Genomic DNA, 14,504 nt, shown 5'->3' with positions numbered 1-14,504 from the left:
GAAATTCAAAGTTGCCAAATTGGGAATGGGATGTTACAGGCAGTGGAGAATGTTTTGGAAAAAAAACGGCCATTCAATTACAGCCTTGTTTTTCCTGCTGGACGCTTTCCAATGCCCAACCCCCACGTGCCCGATCTCCGACCTTCGTCATGGACATGCGGGTTATCTCCGGGTAAATATGATATCCGCGCAATGTGCTTGGGAGTAGTTTGACTGAGGCCCATGGCTACCTTTGTTCCATTAAGCACCTTTTAATCATAGTTTTCAAGTTTCCTAACGTTAAACTAATGCCTACTATGATTCACTACATAAACAGCGTAACGCAAATGGAAATGGACGAATGCTATTATTATTCTGTGAGCATGGATGATTATTCTTACAATTCGGCGATATTCATGCAATCATTCCGCGGAAACTTTTGTTAAATAAAATAAAAATTTATGCATACATAAATATCCAGTATTAGATTCGAACGTTATGCTCAAATATTTTTCAAGGAAAGTTTCCGCGTCCGGTAGCTGAAAAAAACAATTAAAAATTATTTATTTATCTTCATTTTGTAAGGAGTTACGCAGCAATATAGTCCATGTATTCTCAGTGTAAGACATTTGTGGGTGGTGTATAGTTACAAGAAATTACGTTTGGAGATTTGGAATTCGATGCGTCTTACCATTGAACAATGTTTACGAACTTAATCGTTGATCATCTGGAAAAATGCATTTAGGATTTCTAACTTTTTAAGATTGGCGGAATCGAGTTTCGAGGGCGTTCAGATTTCGAAGAAATTTGGCAAAAGTCTAAAGAACAAAAGAAATGCTGACAATGATGCCTCGCATTGTATCTACATTTTCGATTAAATTTGATCAAGTTTACTTCATAGCATGAGCATAAAGCGTTTTTAAAAGAATCGATGCCCATTACCCACCGCAATGTGAATATAAGTTCGCTTCGAATAAATTTAAATTTCTCGTATTTTACTTTTTGTGTCCTATTGTGCCGCCCAAATTTTATATTGATAGCTTATACATTATCGATAAATATATATATATATATATATACACACACATACACACACATATTATTTCAGTTCGCTGTCTAAGTTTTTAAAGCTAGCTCCTTTGTGGTTGAAACTTAGTCGATGACACATATAACTGTCGGTCTGTGTTCTATCATTTTTTATAAATTACCCATGTCGAGAGATTTGCTACGATTATCGTGACAAGTGTGTTAACGACAGATTCTTGATGAGTGGTAGTATAGGGTTTTGGCTACCTTAAAGCCTTGGAAGAGAATTTAAATATCGTTTATTGCGGAAAGATGAATGACTGCATGCTGTTATTCTTTCTTATGTATTATGTGATGTGTGCTCACGTTACCCGTTTAACCTTATGCGTGTATATCTGTGTATATAAATGAATTCTATAGATAGCCCCTTTATGGCTGTCACTTTTTCTTGATGCACATTTATTATAGTAAAATAGTGAAAAGATTGACACAAACTATATATATATATATATATATATATATATATATATATATATAAACAGAGCTGAAGGGACCTGATGTAGAGTAGGATGTTATGTTTTGCTAGGGGTCACAAATTATTTAATTAGTAATTATGTCCATCCAAAAACCTACCTTAACCGGTAAATTACCTAATAATAATATGTATATATATAATGGGCTGAAACAATATAACACAAATAGAAAAGAATAGCAACATTTAAAAGAACACTCACACTGTAAGTTGAGTTTCACTTCAAGGCCTCCGAGAGGGCCGAAAGCTCGAACAATTTACCGTGTGAGTGTTCTTTTAAATTTTGCTATTCTTTTCTATTTGTGTTATATTGTGTCAGCCCATTATTGTGCCGCTCATGTGAGTTTTTCCGTACAATCGTATATATATATATGTATATATATATATATATATATATATATATATATATATATATATATATATATATATATATATATATATATATATCCTGTAGGCCAATCAATCTCTCCCCCATGCCATCGTTATTTCCCCTGCAGGAGGAATGAACAATGCGGAAGCAATATATTATCAGCAGAAGGTCGCGATCCTCCTCATCCCTGATGTTGACAGGGAGCACAGGTTTAAAAATAAATGCAGAAAGTCTTTTTAGTATGCGAGGCAGGCAGTTCCTTGGGTGGGCGGTCCCGACCTCTTGTCTTCTTCCCTCGACGGTAATAAAACCTCCACTTGAACTTTCCCTCGGTTCCAAGAAACGCATAACTTACTTGCATCTTTGGCCCATCGCTGGACAAGACGACGCGTTGCATATTTTCGGTTCGTGCCTGTGCGCTTTTATATAAGGAGGGGAGTTGAAAGAATGCAGGTATGTTTTTTCGGCGAATTGGGGAGGGTTGAATTTTTTTGTCATTACTCATAAACGCATGACATTGAACCATAATTCATCGCATCGAAGATCCTATCGCAGTGCCTATGTGTGTGTATGGGTGTGTGTTGCGTTTACATTTCGAGATTCACGTTCAAGTCTGCCGAAGAGTCGTACACAGTAGAGGTAAAACTCAGTGTTAAGTTATGAATGCAAAGCGTGCAACTGGGATTTAATTACAGCCATATAAAGGAACTATCCATTAATCGGTGAAACATTCAATATGCAAAAGAGGATGGTTGCATGGAAATAAATGATGGCCGTCGTTGACTTAATGAGGAAGATCACTTGACTTCGGAAAGAGGAGCGGAACGGTTATTGTGGAAAACAATTTGCCTTTGGGAGTGCTTCAGTCTTGACTCTCACGAAATTGCCGGTAGTCGACGAGAAATGAGTTCTTCAAAAGGGTTTTATCTATCAGTATCTGTCGTTCTGTTACTATCGAAATATTTTTTATCGAAAATAAAAAAAATATTTGCCACTGTCTATTCCATTAATTTGTATTTTTTTTATTCTTTTGGATAAGCAATGGGATAATTTCTTTTCATAGAAGAACTTAAAGTCTACGTCTACCTACTTGTACCACCATTCATGACTCCACGAGGGTACATGGTATTAACGACCATAATGTTTCCATTATTGAAATTACCCATCCCCACAGCCATCAGTCAATTTTTATTCACATACATACACCTTTATATTTGTAATTTGTTTACCTGATGATGCTATACTGCAGTGCAGTCTGGGTCGGATTAAAGTTTATTTTATGCATATGGGATAATTAGGTTATAATTTGACGTTATTCATCACTGATTATTTAATCTTATGTTTTTCTTGGCGTTTACCCAAAATGCCTAAGGCTTTCGGGCGTTCCTCGGCGTCAGGGATCCAGCTGTTGTCTAGCTCATAGCCCTCCTCATAACTGTAATGATCGGGTTTTCGGTGATTTCCCTTGCCTACTGGATTAGCCTTGGATAGCCGCTGAATCTTCACTCTTGACCTGAAGATACCATCACCGTGGCTGTAGAAACTTGTCGCCAAGAGACAAGACACATTGACGCGGCATAAAACCTTAACCATTTTGATCATCGATTTTGATTACAACCATAGTTTGTGATAATTTGCATTATTTATGAAATATTTGCGGATGGTTTCAGTTGCCTTCCGGATCTTACGAGGGGGACTAGGAGTTTCTAAATCGGTTTTTGTGGAAGGAAATGCTTTGATTACGTTTCGTATCCAATGGGTTACCCAACCACAAGTTGATGCGACATACAGAAGATTGGGAGCAAAATACGCATGAAAAAATATAATTGATGACAATTATCAACCAGAGGTTTGTTGGTACCTTAGTTATTCAACTCGAGATGAGTCTTATGGCATGTGATATTCAGGCATTCAGGGCAATTCCCTTTCCCTTTATCTCCTTACGGATTCCAAGCGTAGTGCCTCCAAGTCCGTATTAGCTCGCATTTAATTAGATGTGGTCTTCCTGAGGGTGGTTTTGCAAATCGAGACTCTTTGGTGAGTGGTCCAATGCCCATCCTAGTTAGGCTACCACATCACACAATTACAACGTAATGTTTTCTGATTTATTCTGAAATTGAAAAGGTTCTCCCATACGACTTAATAGGCTTCGGTTTTTTTCCTGGAGATCTCACTCGCGGAGAAAGATGGTAGAATGATACTTCTGTACCATGAAAACATATTAATAACATTCTATAAACGTTTTGTATTGCAATTTATGCGTCAAAATTGGCTTTTATTTTTCTTTGCTGATAAATGACGATGGGACGTGGTAGTCTAGTTGGCAGAGCGCAGGGCTACTGACCGTAGGACCTGGTTTTATATCCTCGGTAACGCCTCTGGGCGCACTCGATTTCACCCTAGCTGTTTAATTTTTCGGATAACAGATCTTCTTCCTGGGAAACCGCAGGCGGCGCAGGGAATGAGGAACCCGTCCCCCTTATTACCCTTCCAATGTGCGCCTTCTTTCTCCGTTGGGCTTAGAACTAGGTGAGCTATATCCTCGACTATCGAACCAACCTTCAGGTTGATAACTGTGTTTTTGTACCTCACCAGTGGGACGCGATAGTTCCCGGAATTTCGAGCGTTAGGCCCCTCACTGGGGGGCCCGGGTGCGATTCCGGAGACCTCTGGAAATGCACATCATTACCCAGACTGTGATTCTTCGGGTATCACTCTGAGAAACGAAATGGTGCGAGAGTGAACTTTATTAAGCATTTGGCCATCCCTTTTTACCGTCTTTATGCTCGAATGTCACGCACCGCATAGGACAGAGCATTAGTATTCTCCGCAATCAAGCCAACTTTCTTGTTAAAAACAGTGTTTTTTTCCACCTGACTTATTTTTTACCATGCTTCTTTCTCGTGCGTATGGTTCGTCATCTGTTGGGCATTGAACTAATCGCACACTCTTCCTCTCTCTCTCCCGCAGGAAAGGCTGCCGGAACTGCAAATGCCCCAAGGAGGACCACGTGTCGGCGGAGTCGGACGGCGCGGGCGGCCACCAGCACCACCTCCTCCTCCAGCATCACCACCACCCGAGACCGAGCGCCCTCAACCCCCCACCCCCAAACCCCGCCCCATCCACCGCCTCCTCTGCCTCGTCGCCTTCGCCCTCCTCGTCCTCGTCGCAGCAGCAGCAGGGTCACCAGCAGCTGTTGCCCGCGCTGAGGGGGGCCGCGGCGGGAGCCGGGGGCGTGGCGGCGGTGGGCGGCGCGGGCGGAGTGGGCGGACCCGACCCGCAGAGGCAGTCTCAGTCGGACGACGACTCCGGATGCGCCCTCGAAGAGTACACGTGGGTCCCGCCGGGACTGCGACCCGAGCAGGTTGGTCTCACGGAAATGTGGCGCTCTTGTGGGGAGAGCCACTCTCCCCACTCCCACATCCGGGCTTATGACGGACATGGGGGGGGGGTGAATGTCCGCAGACACCAATTGAAGTATCTCTGCCACCCCATCTAGGGGTCGGTCGGTATCATTTAGCGATGATGTCGAAAAAGTGTTACTATAGACCCCATCGAACCACGGTAGGCGATATTATGTCAATAAAATTAAGAGAGTTTAAGTGTAGAGCAGACATATTTGCGATGTCATTTTTCCCAAGAACAATGATGGATCAAAATAATGTCCGACCGCTCTAGGAGGGACAATTATCTAGCGCCAAAAGTGGTCTGGTGTGTAAGCCTCCCTGCCACACACCCAAGAGGTAGGTTACAAGGTCCCATGTATGTATAAGTGGAAAATCCTTCCCCATCATGGGCTGAAATCAGGGCGCACCTCTTGTGTGGCAGCACGCTAGCGAACTGTAGTAAAACCGCTGATCTAATCTCTAATCTGATGAAGTAAATATTACGACAATACGCCCAAATTCAAAGTACGGTGGTACTTCTACTTTCGAATACAAATCATTCTCCTCCGCCTCTCCTGTCTCGAAAGGTTCATGCCTCGAATACTAATATTCTATATCATCTAATGGATAATCCATCAGTCCGTTCTCAAATTTAGATGTTCGGGAAAAAATACAATATTTCGTTTGTGCTCACTTTATATACTTTTTTAATATAAGGTGTGCATTAATTGTAAAACACTATCTCCGTTGAAATAAAACTAAAATCAATTTTATTATGACGTTTTTGTAGTTTGGATTTTAATAAGTTCCCATCGGTTGCCTTATTTCGTATCCTAGATATAAAAAAATAGAAATTCCAATGCGTTTAGCGACCGCTGATCATTGGATTTACATCAACATTAAGCTCACAAAGTAGCAAATATTATTACTCGAGAGAAGACTTAACCTATTAATATTGATTACTTACGTAAAAAAAAGCATGCTCATTGAAAAATGCTTTACTTTCAATTTTAGCATTGTCATGCACAAACTCGTAATTAAGGAGTGTTTTTGACATATTCCAAAGAGGGTAAAAGTGGTTAAAATTGCAAAATCTACCATCCCTCATAGTATTTACTATGATATTGTCGAGTCACTGTGTGAATACTTGTCCTGCGAATGTTGCGGGTATTGTGCAAGCTATCTATGATGACTGTAGACCCCTGAGTCTTAAATAACGGTGTTCCCGTATGCGATTGGGAATTTAGGAATCGATGACTTGAAATCTAATCTTGATTTTGAATTTGTTACATTGTAAAAGCAACTTTAGTTCCTTACCTCCAATAACCTAAATCCAGAAATTATTTCATTATAAAGGCGTTTAAGTTTCCTTGTGCTTACTGCTTTACCAAGATATTTAAATCTCCTCATATCTTCTCTTTTAATTTTGTGCTCCATGGTTTCATATTTCTCATTCGTGTTCTTCATCTTCAGCCCTCTCCGTTTGTTTTTATTTAAAATAATTTTTAAGTCTTTAATCAATCGTTTCGTTTATTTATAATCCTTTTTTTTCCTCTCAGAACTTTCATTGGATGTTTTTCCTCATCTATATTTCTTAGAAGTCCATTTGTTTGTTACTCGATCCATCCAGTTAGCCTGCATTATTTATAGCGTGACATTTACATAGCTTCCAATCTTCTCTTTCCTGCTGCCTTTATTGCCTTACGCCGTTGCCATAGAAAAGCGTGTACCGGGTGTGTGTGTGTGTGTATATATGATTTATATTTTCATGAATTGCTCGCAGTGTGCGTCACCGTGTTAGTTTATCCTTTTGAGTCTGATGGTTTTATACCATTGACTGTTGATAATTGAAACGGAATATCACCGCCTTCCGTGAAAATGAAGTGTCATTGTATTGTTCAAAGTATTAAATTAATTAGATGAAGAGAATTAATGGTTTGTACCCGGAGTGAAGCTGTGAGGAAAATATAAGCGAAGAATTTAGTATGGAGCGTAGTTCCTCATGAATCCGGGACCTGGTCTATGGGGGGGGGGGGAATAAGAGGATAATTGTTAGGTTGGATGCTTTTGAGATGTGGATTTGTTAGAGGATGGAGAGGACATAAATTGCACAGAGAGGGAGACAAAGGTTTTTAATAGGGTGGACGACGAGAGGAAGATGGTGGACTACATATATTTGTACATTAGGATGGCCCTTAGCTATAGGGTACTTTCCGAAATACAAACTTTTGCTGGTCGCACCCCCTAATCTTATCCAAATAAACAAAAAAAAAACAGACCGCACAAAATTTCACTTGAATCGGACAGCTACTAGATGACCCTCAAAACGCCTTGAAGTTGGAACAATCATTGAAATAACTTGGAAATTGTGAAAATATAATTTTTTTTAAATAAAGCTGCAATTTTCTTTAAGGGAAAGACATTTTTATTTAGAACAATACTTAATGTAGAATCAAAACGTACATATGCGAACGAAAGAACATTGAATATTATTCATTGATAAGATTAGATTTAGTGGTGGGTTAATTTTTACGGCATTTGGCAACGATCTGAAAAACAAATTGTTGTTCATTTGCATCTTTTGTGAGAACGCTATTGTATTCCTGAATTAGTTTGACACCTCTTTCTGCAACATCATTCACAAAAACTGTCTTCTTTAGTTTTTTAATCGCGCTTTTGTAACCAGCATCATTCCTCCATGTTGAAGGATTGTCGAGGAAATTGGTGCGGATAGAAAATCTCGTAAAGAAAGTTTTTGTCACGAGGGTTACAATAGACGAAAACTCGTTGTTTGTAAAGGAAGGAAAATCGTTTTGGGGCACAATTTTTAGTTGATTTTTTTCTTCTTCCTCTTCTTCACCTTTATCTGCTTCTAGTATAACTTGGGTCATATTTTTTTACCGCGATTGGAATTGAAGTTGTAGTTGAAAAATAATGGCTACCCTAAATTGGTGGTAGGAAATCCACTCAGGAAGGTATAGAAAGTTGTGAAGGAAAAACCGAAAGGCAGTTTGGATTGAACGCCGTGATAGAAAAGTGAAAATATTGTGTAAGCAGATTAGAGAGGGAGGGAGAGAAGGATTTCTAGACATTGAATAAAGGTTAAGGTTATGAAAAAGTTAAATAAATAGACACCTTTGACGTCAAAGTGGAGGTTGGTTTGATGGGTGATTGTAGAACTCACCTATCACTAAGCCCAACCTCGTGTGAAATTCACTTAATAACAGGGTAATAGGAGGGGGCGGCAGTTCATTATTCCCTGTTCCGCCTGCGGTTTCCTAGGAAGATCTGGTACCCGAAAAATCACGCAGCTTTGTTGTTGAAGTTGAATATTACCAGAGGCGTCCCCTCGAATCAAACCCAGACCTTTCTGTTAGCAGCCCTGTGCTCTACACACTAGACTTCCCCGCCTCAAGAAGGGAATAATGTATGACAGAGAAAGATGAAGTTCTCAAGGTACTTACTAGTAAATACTCGTATCCAAAACGTGCGTTTAAGTAGAATAACTTGAATTAATTTAATTAATATGAATTTTGAAGTTTCACAATGTGTCCATCCACGATACAAGCTTGCATTCTGCTGTCAACGTTGGCATTATTGTTTTACGTATGCCTTTTCCTTACGTTTGAATGAACCACTTCCGCTTGCCTATAAATATGTCCACCAAAGTTGCAATTCCATAGGAATAATACTAATATTGGTAAAAAAAATTCTAAAAAAAGTCTTCGCCCTCCTGAAGAATATTAGTGACCTGACGTAACTAAACATTAAATCCATAAGTTGATGAATAATTTATTTTCAGTTTTGAGGAAGTGGATTGATTGCATTTTTAAAACGAGAAGTGCGGCTGATATGGAATAAATGAAAATTAATAAAATTTAGTACGTGAGTTAGAAATCGTGAAAGTTAATACTTGATTAAATTTTATTATTTTTCTATAATTGACCTAGTTTTCAATGCCACGTTGTGAATAGCCGTTTTTCAAAGATACGCACAAATTAACCGTCTAAGTATACCGATCCTTGTAGATTACTCACACAGGGATTTCTAATTACAATAAAGCTGTTTCAACATTCATCTCATGTAGTATAAGTTTAACTCGACGTGATTTAGAAAGCTTTAAATCACGTCTACGTCCACGTTTTCCGAGGACTTGCAAATTGACTCGTGGCTTCAAGAAACTGGCCCTCAAGGTGTGGTTGCCGTCACGTGCGGGGCTGAACTTGTCCACTTCCTGGTTTTTTTTTGCGAATTAGGCATTCCGAAAAAGGAGAATGCGTGAATGGACAAGCCATTAAAACTGTTCGCCGTCCCATCAGAATCCTTCCTTTTCTTTTTTCTGCTTCCTCCTTTTCCTCCACGCAATATATATTAACTGCCTTGCCGATGACGCAGCCCTTGCCGCGCCCCGTTCTCCAGCTTAAAGCCTCGCTTCGCGTCTCGCACGTGGGCCCCATCGCTCTATTCCCCGATTTTTCGTGCATTCTACGAGGCGGTTGGTGAGAGACAATAGATTGAAGGAGACTGTGAGGTGGTTAAGGGAATTATGTTGGGTAATTGAGGCAGAGGGGAAGGAGGGAATAGTCATGACAAGTATTGAGCTCGGTTGTCCAATAATTAGAGCTCTGGGTTCGATTCCGGGTGATATCTCAGAGCTTCACCCGAGCCTTGCGATTTTTCTGGCACCCGATCTTCCTGGGAAGCCTCAGGCGGCACAGAGAATGGAACTGCCGCTCTTATAACCCCGCGTACTTATGAATTTACCACGCTCTATGGATTATCGATTGAGTTATTAAGCACAACGCCTTTTATTGTATTAACATGACTTACAGTGTAAGTGTAAAAGTGCGAGGTGATGTGTGTGTATGTATATATGTATATGATATAAGGAAAGATGTAAGAAAAAGGGAAACGCATATAAAAGATGAACGTAGGAGTGGTGGGGAAGGTGGAATCGAGCAGACAACAAGCGCAAAAACGTTTTCTTGGCGGATCTGCGACATACCAGACGGGTTAGAGCATCGTTCCAGTAAGTCCCAGATCCGTGGTTCGAGTACCGGTCAAGGAAATTTTTTTGGGTTTGTGATCTGCTCGATTCCATCTTCCCCACCATTCCTGTGTTCATCTTTTGAGTGTCCCTATCGCTCTACTTACATCTGTGTATGTATGCATATGTGTGTATGTATATAGATAATGCATAAAATTTAGCACCAGTGGACACAGACAAAAACACAGGAACACACAAAAAAGAGACTCACCAACTTTCAAATTTTCGGTGGTCGCAGCCACCTTCATCAAGGAAAAGAGGGACAGCGTGTTTAGTTTTTGTTTTCCATTACTGCCTTCTGTCGATGGGATTAGAGGGCTTGTTCCCGTGTGTGCTCCATTAACCAAGGGCTAAAAACGGGAACAAATGAATTTAGTACATTTCCGAAATTGATTTCGGTATCATGGGGTATTGTTATATTCATTAGGAGTGTGTATAATACTGTCGATAAAGCGAAATGAACTACATATATTAACGTTATGGTTAATGAAGTCGATATAATGGTGCTGTTTATATTGACGATATAGCTGCTATGGTTACATGGGCGATATTGTGATATGTCGATTTGGATAATATTACCAATATGACGGAGTGGACGATGTGGAATAAAGATCGTTGATATGGTGATGTGGATGATGTAGATGATATATGCAATATAATTCGATGAAATTTTTTAAACGATATTGACGATAGTGAGAATAACTGATCAGTTATTTATTAAGTTCGATTTCCACCACATCACACCTAAAGCTACTCAATTTGATATTGACGATATAACCGATGGGTATCGCCTTACCGATTTGTAGTCGAAACGTCAGTATTAATTTTATATCAATGCTTAAAGCTGGTAATCGAATAAAGCACATCCCTAATGAGCTCCTCCGTCGGTGGTCGTGACTGCATCTTCCTGTACGATGCCATTCATTTCAGGCACGAGTGATTCCTCCACACCTCCCCTCGACCCTAAGGCGATTGAAAGTCAAGGCATGGTTCCACCGCGCCGAAAAGATTGCTGCGATGAGCGTGGGTACATTAAAATGCTCTTACCACGTCTCGCTAATGATGTACCATCGATGTAACTTCCCCTGCGGCGTAGAATGTGAATGAAATCAAGGCTGAAAATTCTACCGGCGCTTAAAATCCGACCGAGAGAAATAAAATGTAAATGGAGACAGATTCTATCAGAGTGTCTTGCAAAAGAAATGGAAATGTTGATAGATTATAATTATACGAGGGTGAATCAAGTGAAAACCCTACAAAATGCGATGCAATTTCGAAACATCGTGCTATTTAAAATAAATTGTTGTCTCTGGCGTAACTTTATGGAATTCGTATAACATATTGAAATGAAATGAAATTATTGACTTTATAATTCCATGCAATTTATTTATAAGCATGACCCAGGTTTCGACGTTCAACGTCCATGGTTTGATTAGTGGTTTGACAGCATGACAGTTTGACAACTGGAAGCATGGCATCAGAACGCAACAATACAGCGCAGCAATAGTGTAAACATTGCCGCTCCACATTGAACATGCACCACAGAGAAACAGCTATCTCTCATTCGTTTATTCAGTTGTAATGGGAGTGAAATATATATAAATTCATCGACGAATGAAAGTTTAGAATAGTTATTCACCTATCGCATTTCACTTTGAGAGCAATGACGCCTAGACTAGAGGTTCTTGAACAGTGTTATTTCCGTATCCCCTCGATCAGGTCAGGCGCCGACAGACAAGCCTCAAAACATCGTGTTGTAATGGAAGAGGCTTTTAAGAGCTTTTTTAAGTGGTTTTGGTGATTCTCCTGAGGTATCCGTGAATATTGGGAGCGTTGAAATACTTCTATTGTATGCCCAGAAGACTACAGATGAAAATTGTATGAGTGAGGACCTTTAGTATTAAATAAATTGCGAGATAAAAAATATTTAAGTTTAAGGCTTGAATTTGAATCACCCTCGTATTATTATCAGGTCTCTAAGAGGTGAAATTATGCGTTCATAATATTTTTGTACAACTCATCAAGCATAAAGAAATAAAGTAAAATACATAAGTACACGAGCACAATAACTATATGACAGTGTAAAGAAATCAAGTAACCATTTTATAGCGGTTATTCCGAAAAGAAAATCCTTTTTGTAGTCTGATATGTACATTGCATATAAACATGTCATTGCGTCTCATGGATCCACACTCTCCCCCCTCCCGTATCCTTGCTTGCTCCTTCCGCCGCTGTCTCATTAACACATCGTTTCTTACGGGTTCCTTTGTTCCTGAGACTCCTGATACTCCTTGTCTCGGTCATTTGAGACTCTCGTCGACCGATTTCATTCATGAATTTCTCAGACAACGACTTCCTGTGTCTCACCAGCAATACCTTCTTCTCCTCTCATATATTTGGTTATTCGACCGTCATCCGTTATCGATCCACTTGACCAAAGTAAATCAAGTACACTTCTTGCATACTTGTCTAATTAAGGAGCACTTGAATCCACATTCTTTCATTGCTCATTCTTCTCCTATTTTTACAGTTCACTTACCTCAAGTATCTCATACTTACTGAATTTAATCAACATTAATGGTTAGATTAATACGACGTTAATGCCTTTACAATTACGTAGCAATATATTTTATCAAAATTTTAAAGGTAGCTTTGTAGATTGCTGCTAGGAGATTTGATTGAAACGTTGCACAAGCGTGTATCCTCATTGGTGTCCGTATCATAATTCCAAGTCTCTTTGAAATATCTAATATCGTAAATTCTTTTGAAATTTTAGCAGTAGAAGGGATTTCTAAACCTTTACCAAATATCGTGTATGATTACTAGCGCAGATTTCAGCTGAGCGTGCTGGGTAGTCCCTCATTGCTCGGTAAATTCTATGTGTACTTTTTGGCAACAAGTGATGGGGGCAACCCGACTCTTACCAGGAGGATTGGGACCTTGGTTACCCTGAGCTATATGGCTGTTTAAAAGTCCTTTCAATGTGTACCTATGGCGTCTGCTGATGAAAATGCATGGCGGCGTGCTTCTTTACGTGCCTTTATTTCACAGTATGTGATTTTTAAAGTTGTTTATTACAGTTAAATTGTATTCGGAGGAATATGCTTTAGACTTGTTGCTTGCAGAAACGGGACACTGTTCGAAATGTTCCGTCGCTTTGATCTCACAATAAGTTCAAGAGAACGCTGTCCCTTATTTTAGTCTTACGTACTTGCCTTCAACAACGGTTTACACTGCAGTGGATATCATCTTTCAATTATTATCGTTCACTTCACTTCATTCTCAGTGGAATGCGAATAAATTAACGTCTTAATTCCGGTGGCTATAGAGAAAGGAGGCAGTATTTCACGTTATAATATTCATTGTTTTGCCTTCGCGGTTATATATTTGTTTTGTGGTATTCATTGTATAGCCTACGCATGAAATGACCTCACCCGTTCATACCCTTCTAAAGAAGCCCACGCGGCATATAAGTATATCTTATGTATTACTAGTCGCTGCCGAAGTCGAATAGATGGAACGAGCTGATCTCGGTACTGGAATCACAATTTTATTCATTTCGTCATCCTGGAACGAACATTTAATTTAAATTCTGGGTTCATTTTGCGGGTGTAAAAATGTCGTATGCGATACGCAAGCAATGAGGCCATTTGTAAATCCAAGTTCAGTATTATAAGGGTTTTGCTGTACGTTTTTCGCTCTGTACCTAACGGGTAATGCCGTATTAGAGTGGCGAATAATTTATGGAGCCTCCTCGCTAACTAAACCTTTCCAGGGTGAATAAATTTATCTCTCCTGAAGAGTAGTCGATTCATGCTTCTGCTTGTAGATTCCTATTATCACATTCAGTGGAGTTTTTCTTCCCGTGCTTCGAGTTTTTTTTCGGAAAGCTTCGTCAACCTCGGATCCTTGAGTCGCTGCCTCGGCAGCCCTTTGGTGTTTAGGTATTTGTACGCTCTGCAAAACCCAAAGTCAAGGGTCAGAAGTTGTACATTATTTTTTGTCTCAAATTATAATGATTAAATGTTATCCTTTCAAATTGGAGAGACAGGAGGCCTCATTGTGAATCCCTTAGGATTTAGTAAGGCAATATAATATTTCTAAAGTTCCCAAACATTCCATTGGACTGTTGTCCGATCTTACAGAGATTAAACCAGTAATCAG

The 14,504-nt window shown here is 39.7% G+C and overlaps 1 protein-coding gene across 1 annotated transcript in view; it reads left to right on the top strand.

Moving 5' to 3' along the window:
* Positions 1–5,130: 5,130 nt before the first annotated feature.
* LOC139699867 (prickle planar cell polarity protein 3-like) overlaps positions 5,131–14,504 on the top strand; it is a gene marked incomplete at its 5' end in the record, with an annotated part of 55,095 nt that continues 45,721 nt past the window's right edge. The window contains one exon of the mRNA XM_071598293.1: positions 5,131–5,271. Coding sequence (XP_071454394.1) covers positions 5,131–5,271 — 141 coding nt within the window. The remainder of the gene's footprint in view (positions 5,272–14,504) is intronic.

Source organism: Hetaerina americana, unplaced genomic scaffold, assembly GCF_022747635.1.
Source record: "Hetaerina americana unplaced genomic scaffold, ioHetAmer1.1.p SCAF_95, whole genome shotgun sequence".
NCBI lineage: Eukaryota > Metazoa > Arthropoda > Insecta > Odonata > Calopterygidae > Hetaerina > Hetaerina americana.
The sequence above is the reverse complement of the archived record's forward strand: the minus strand, read 5'-3'. Positions and strand labels throughout refer to the sequence as shown.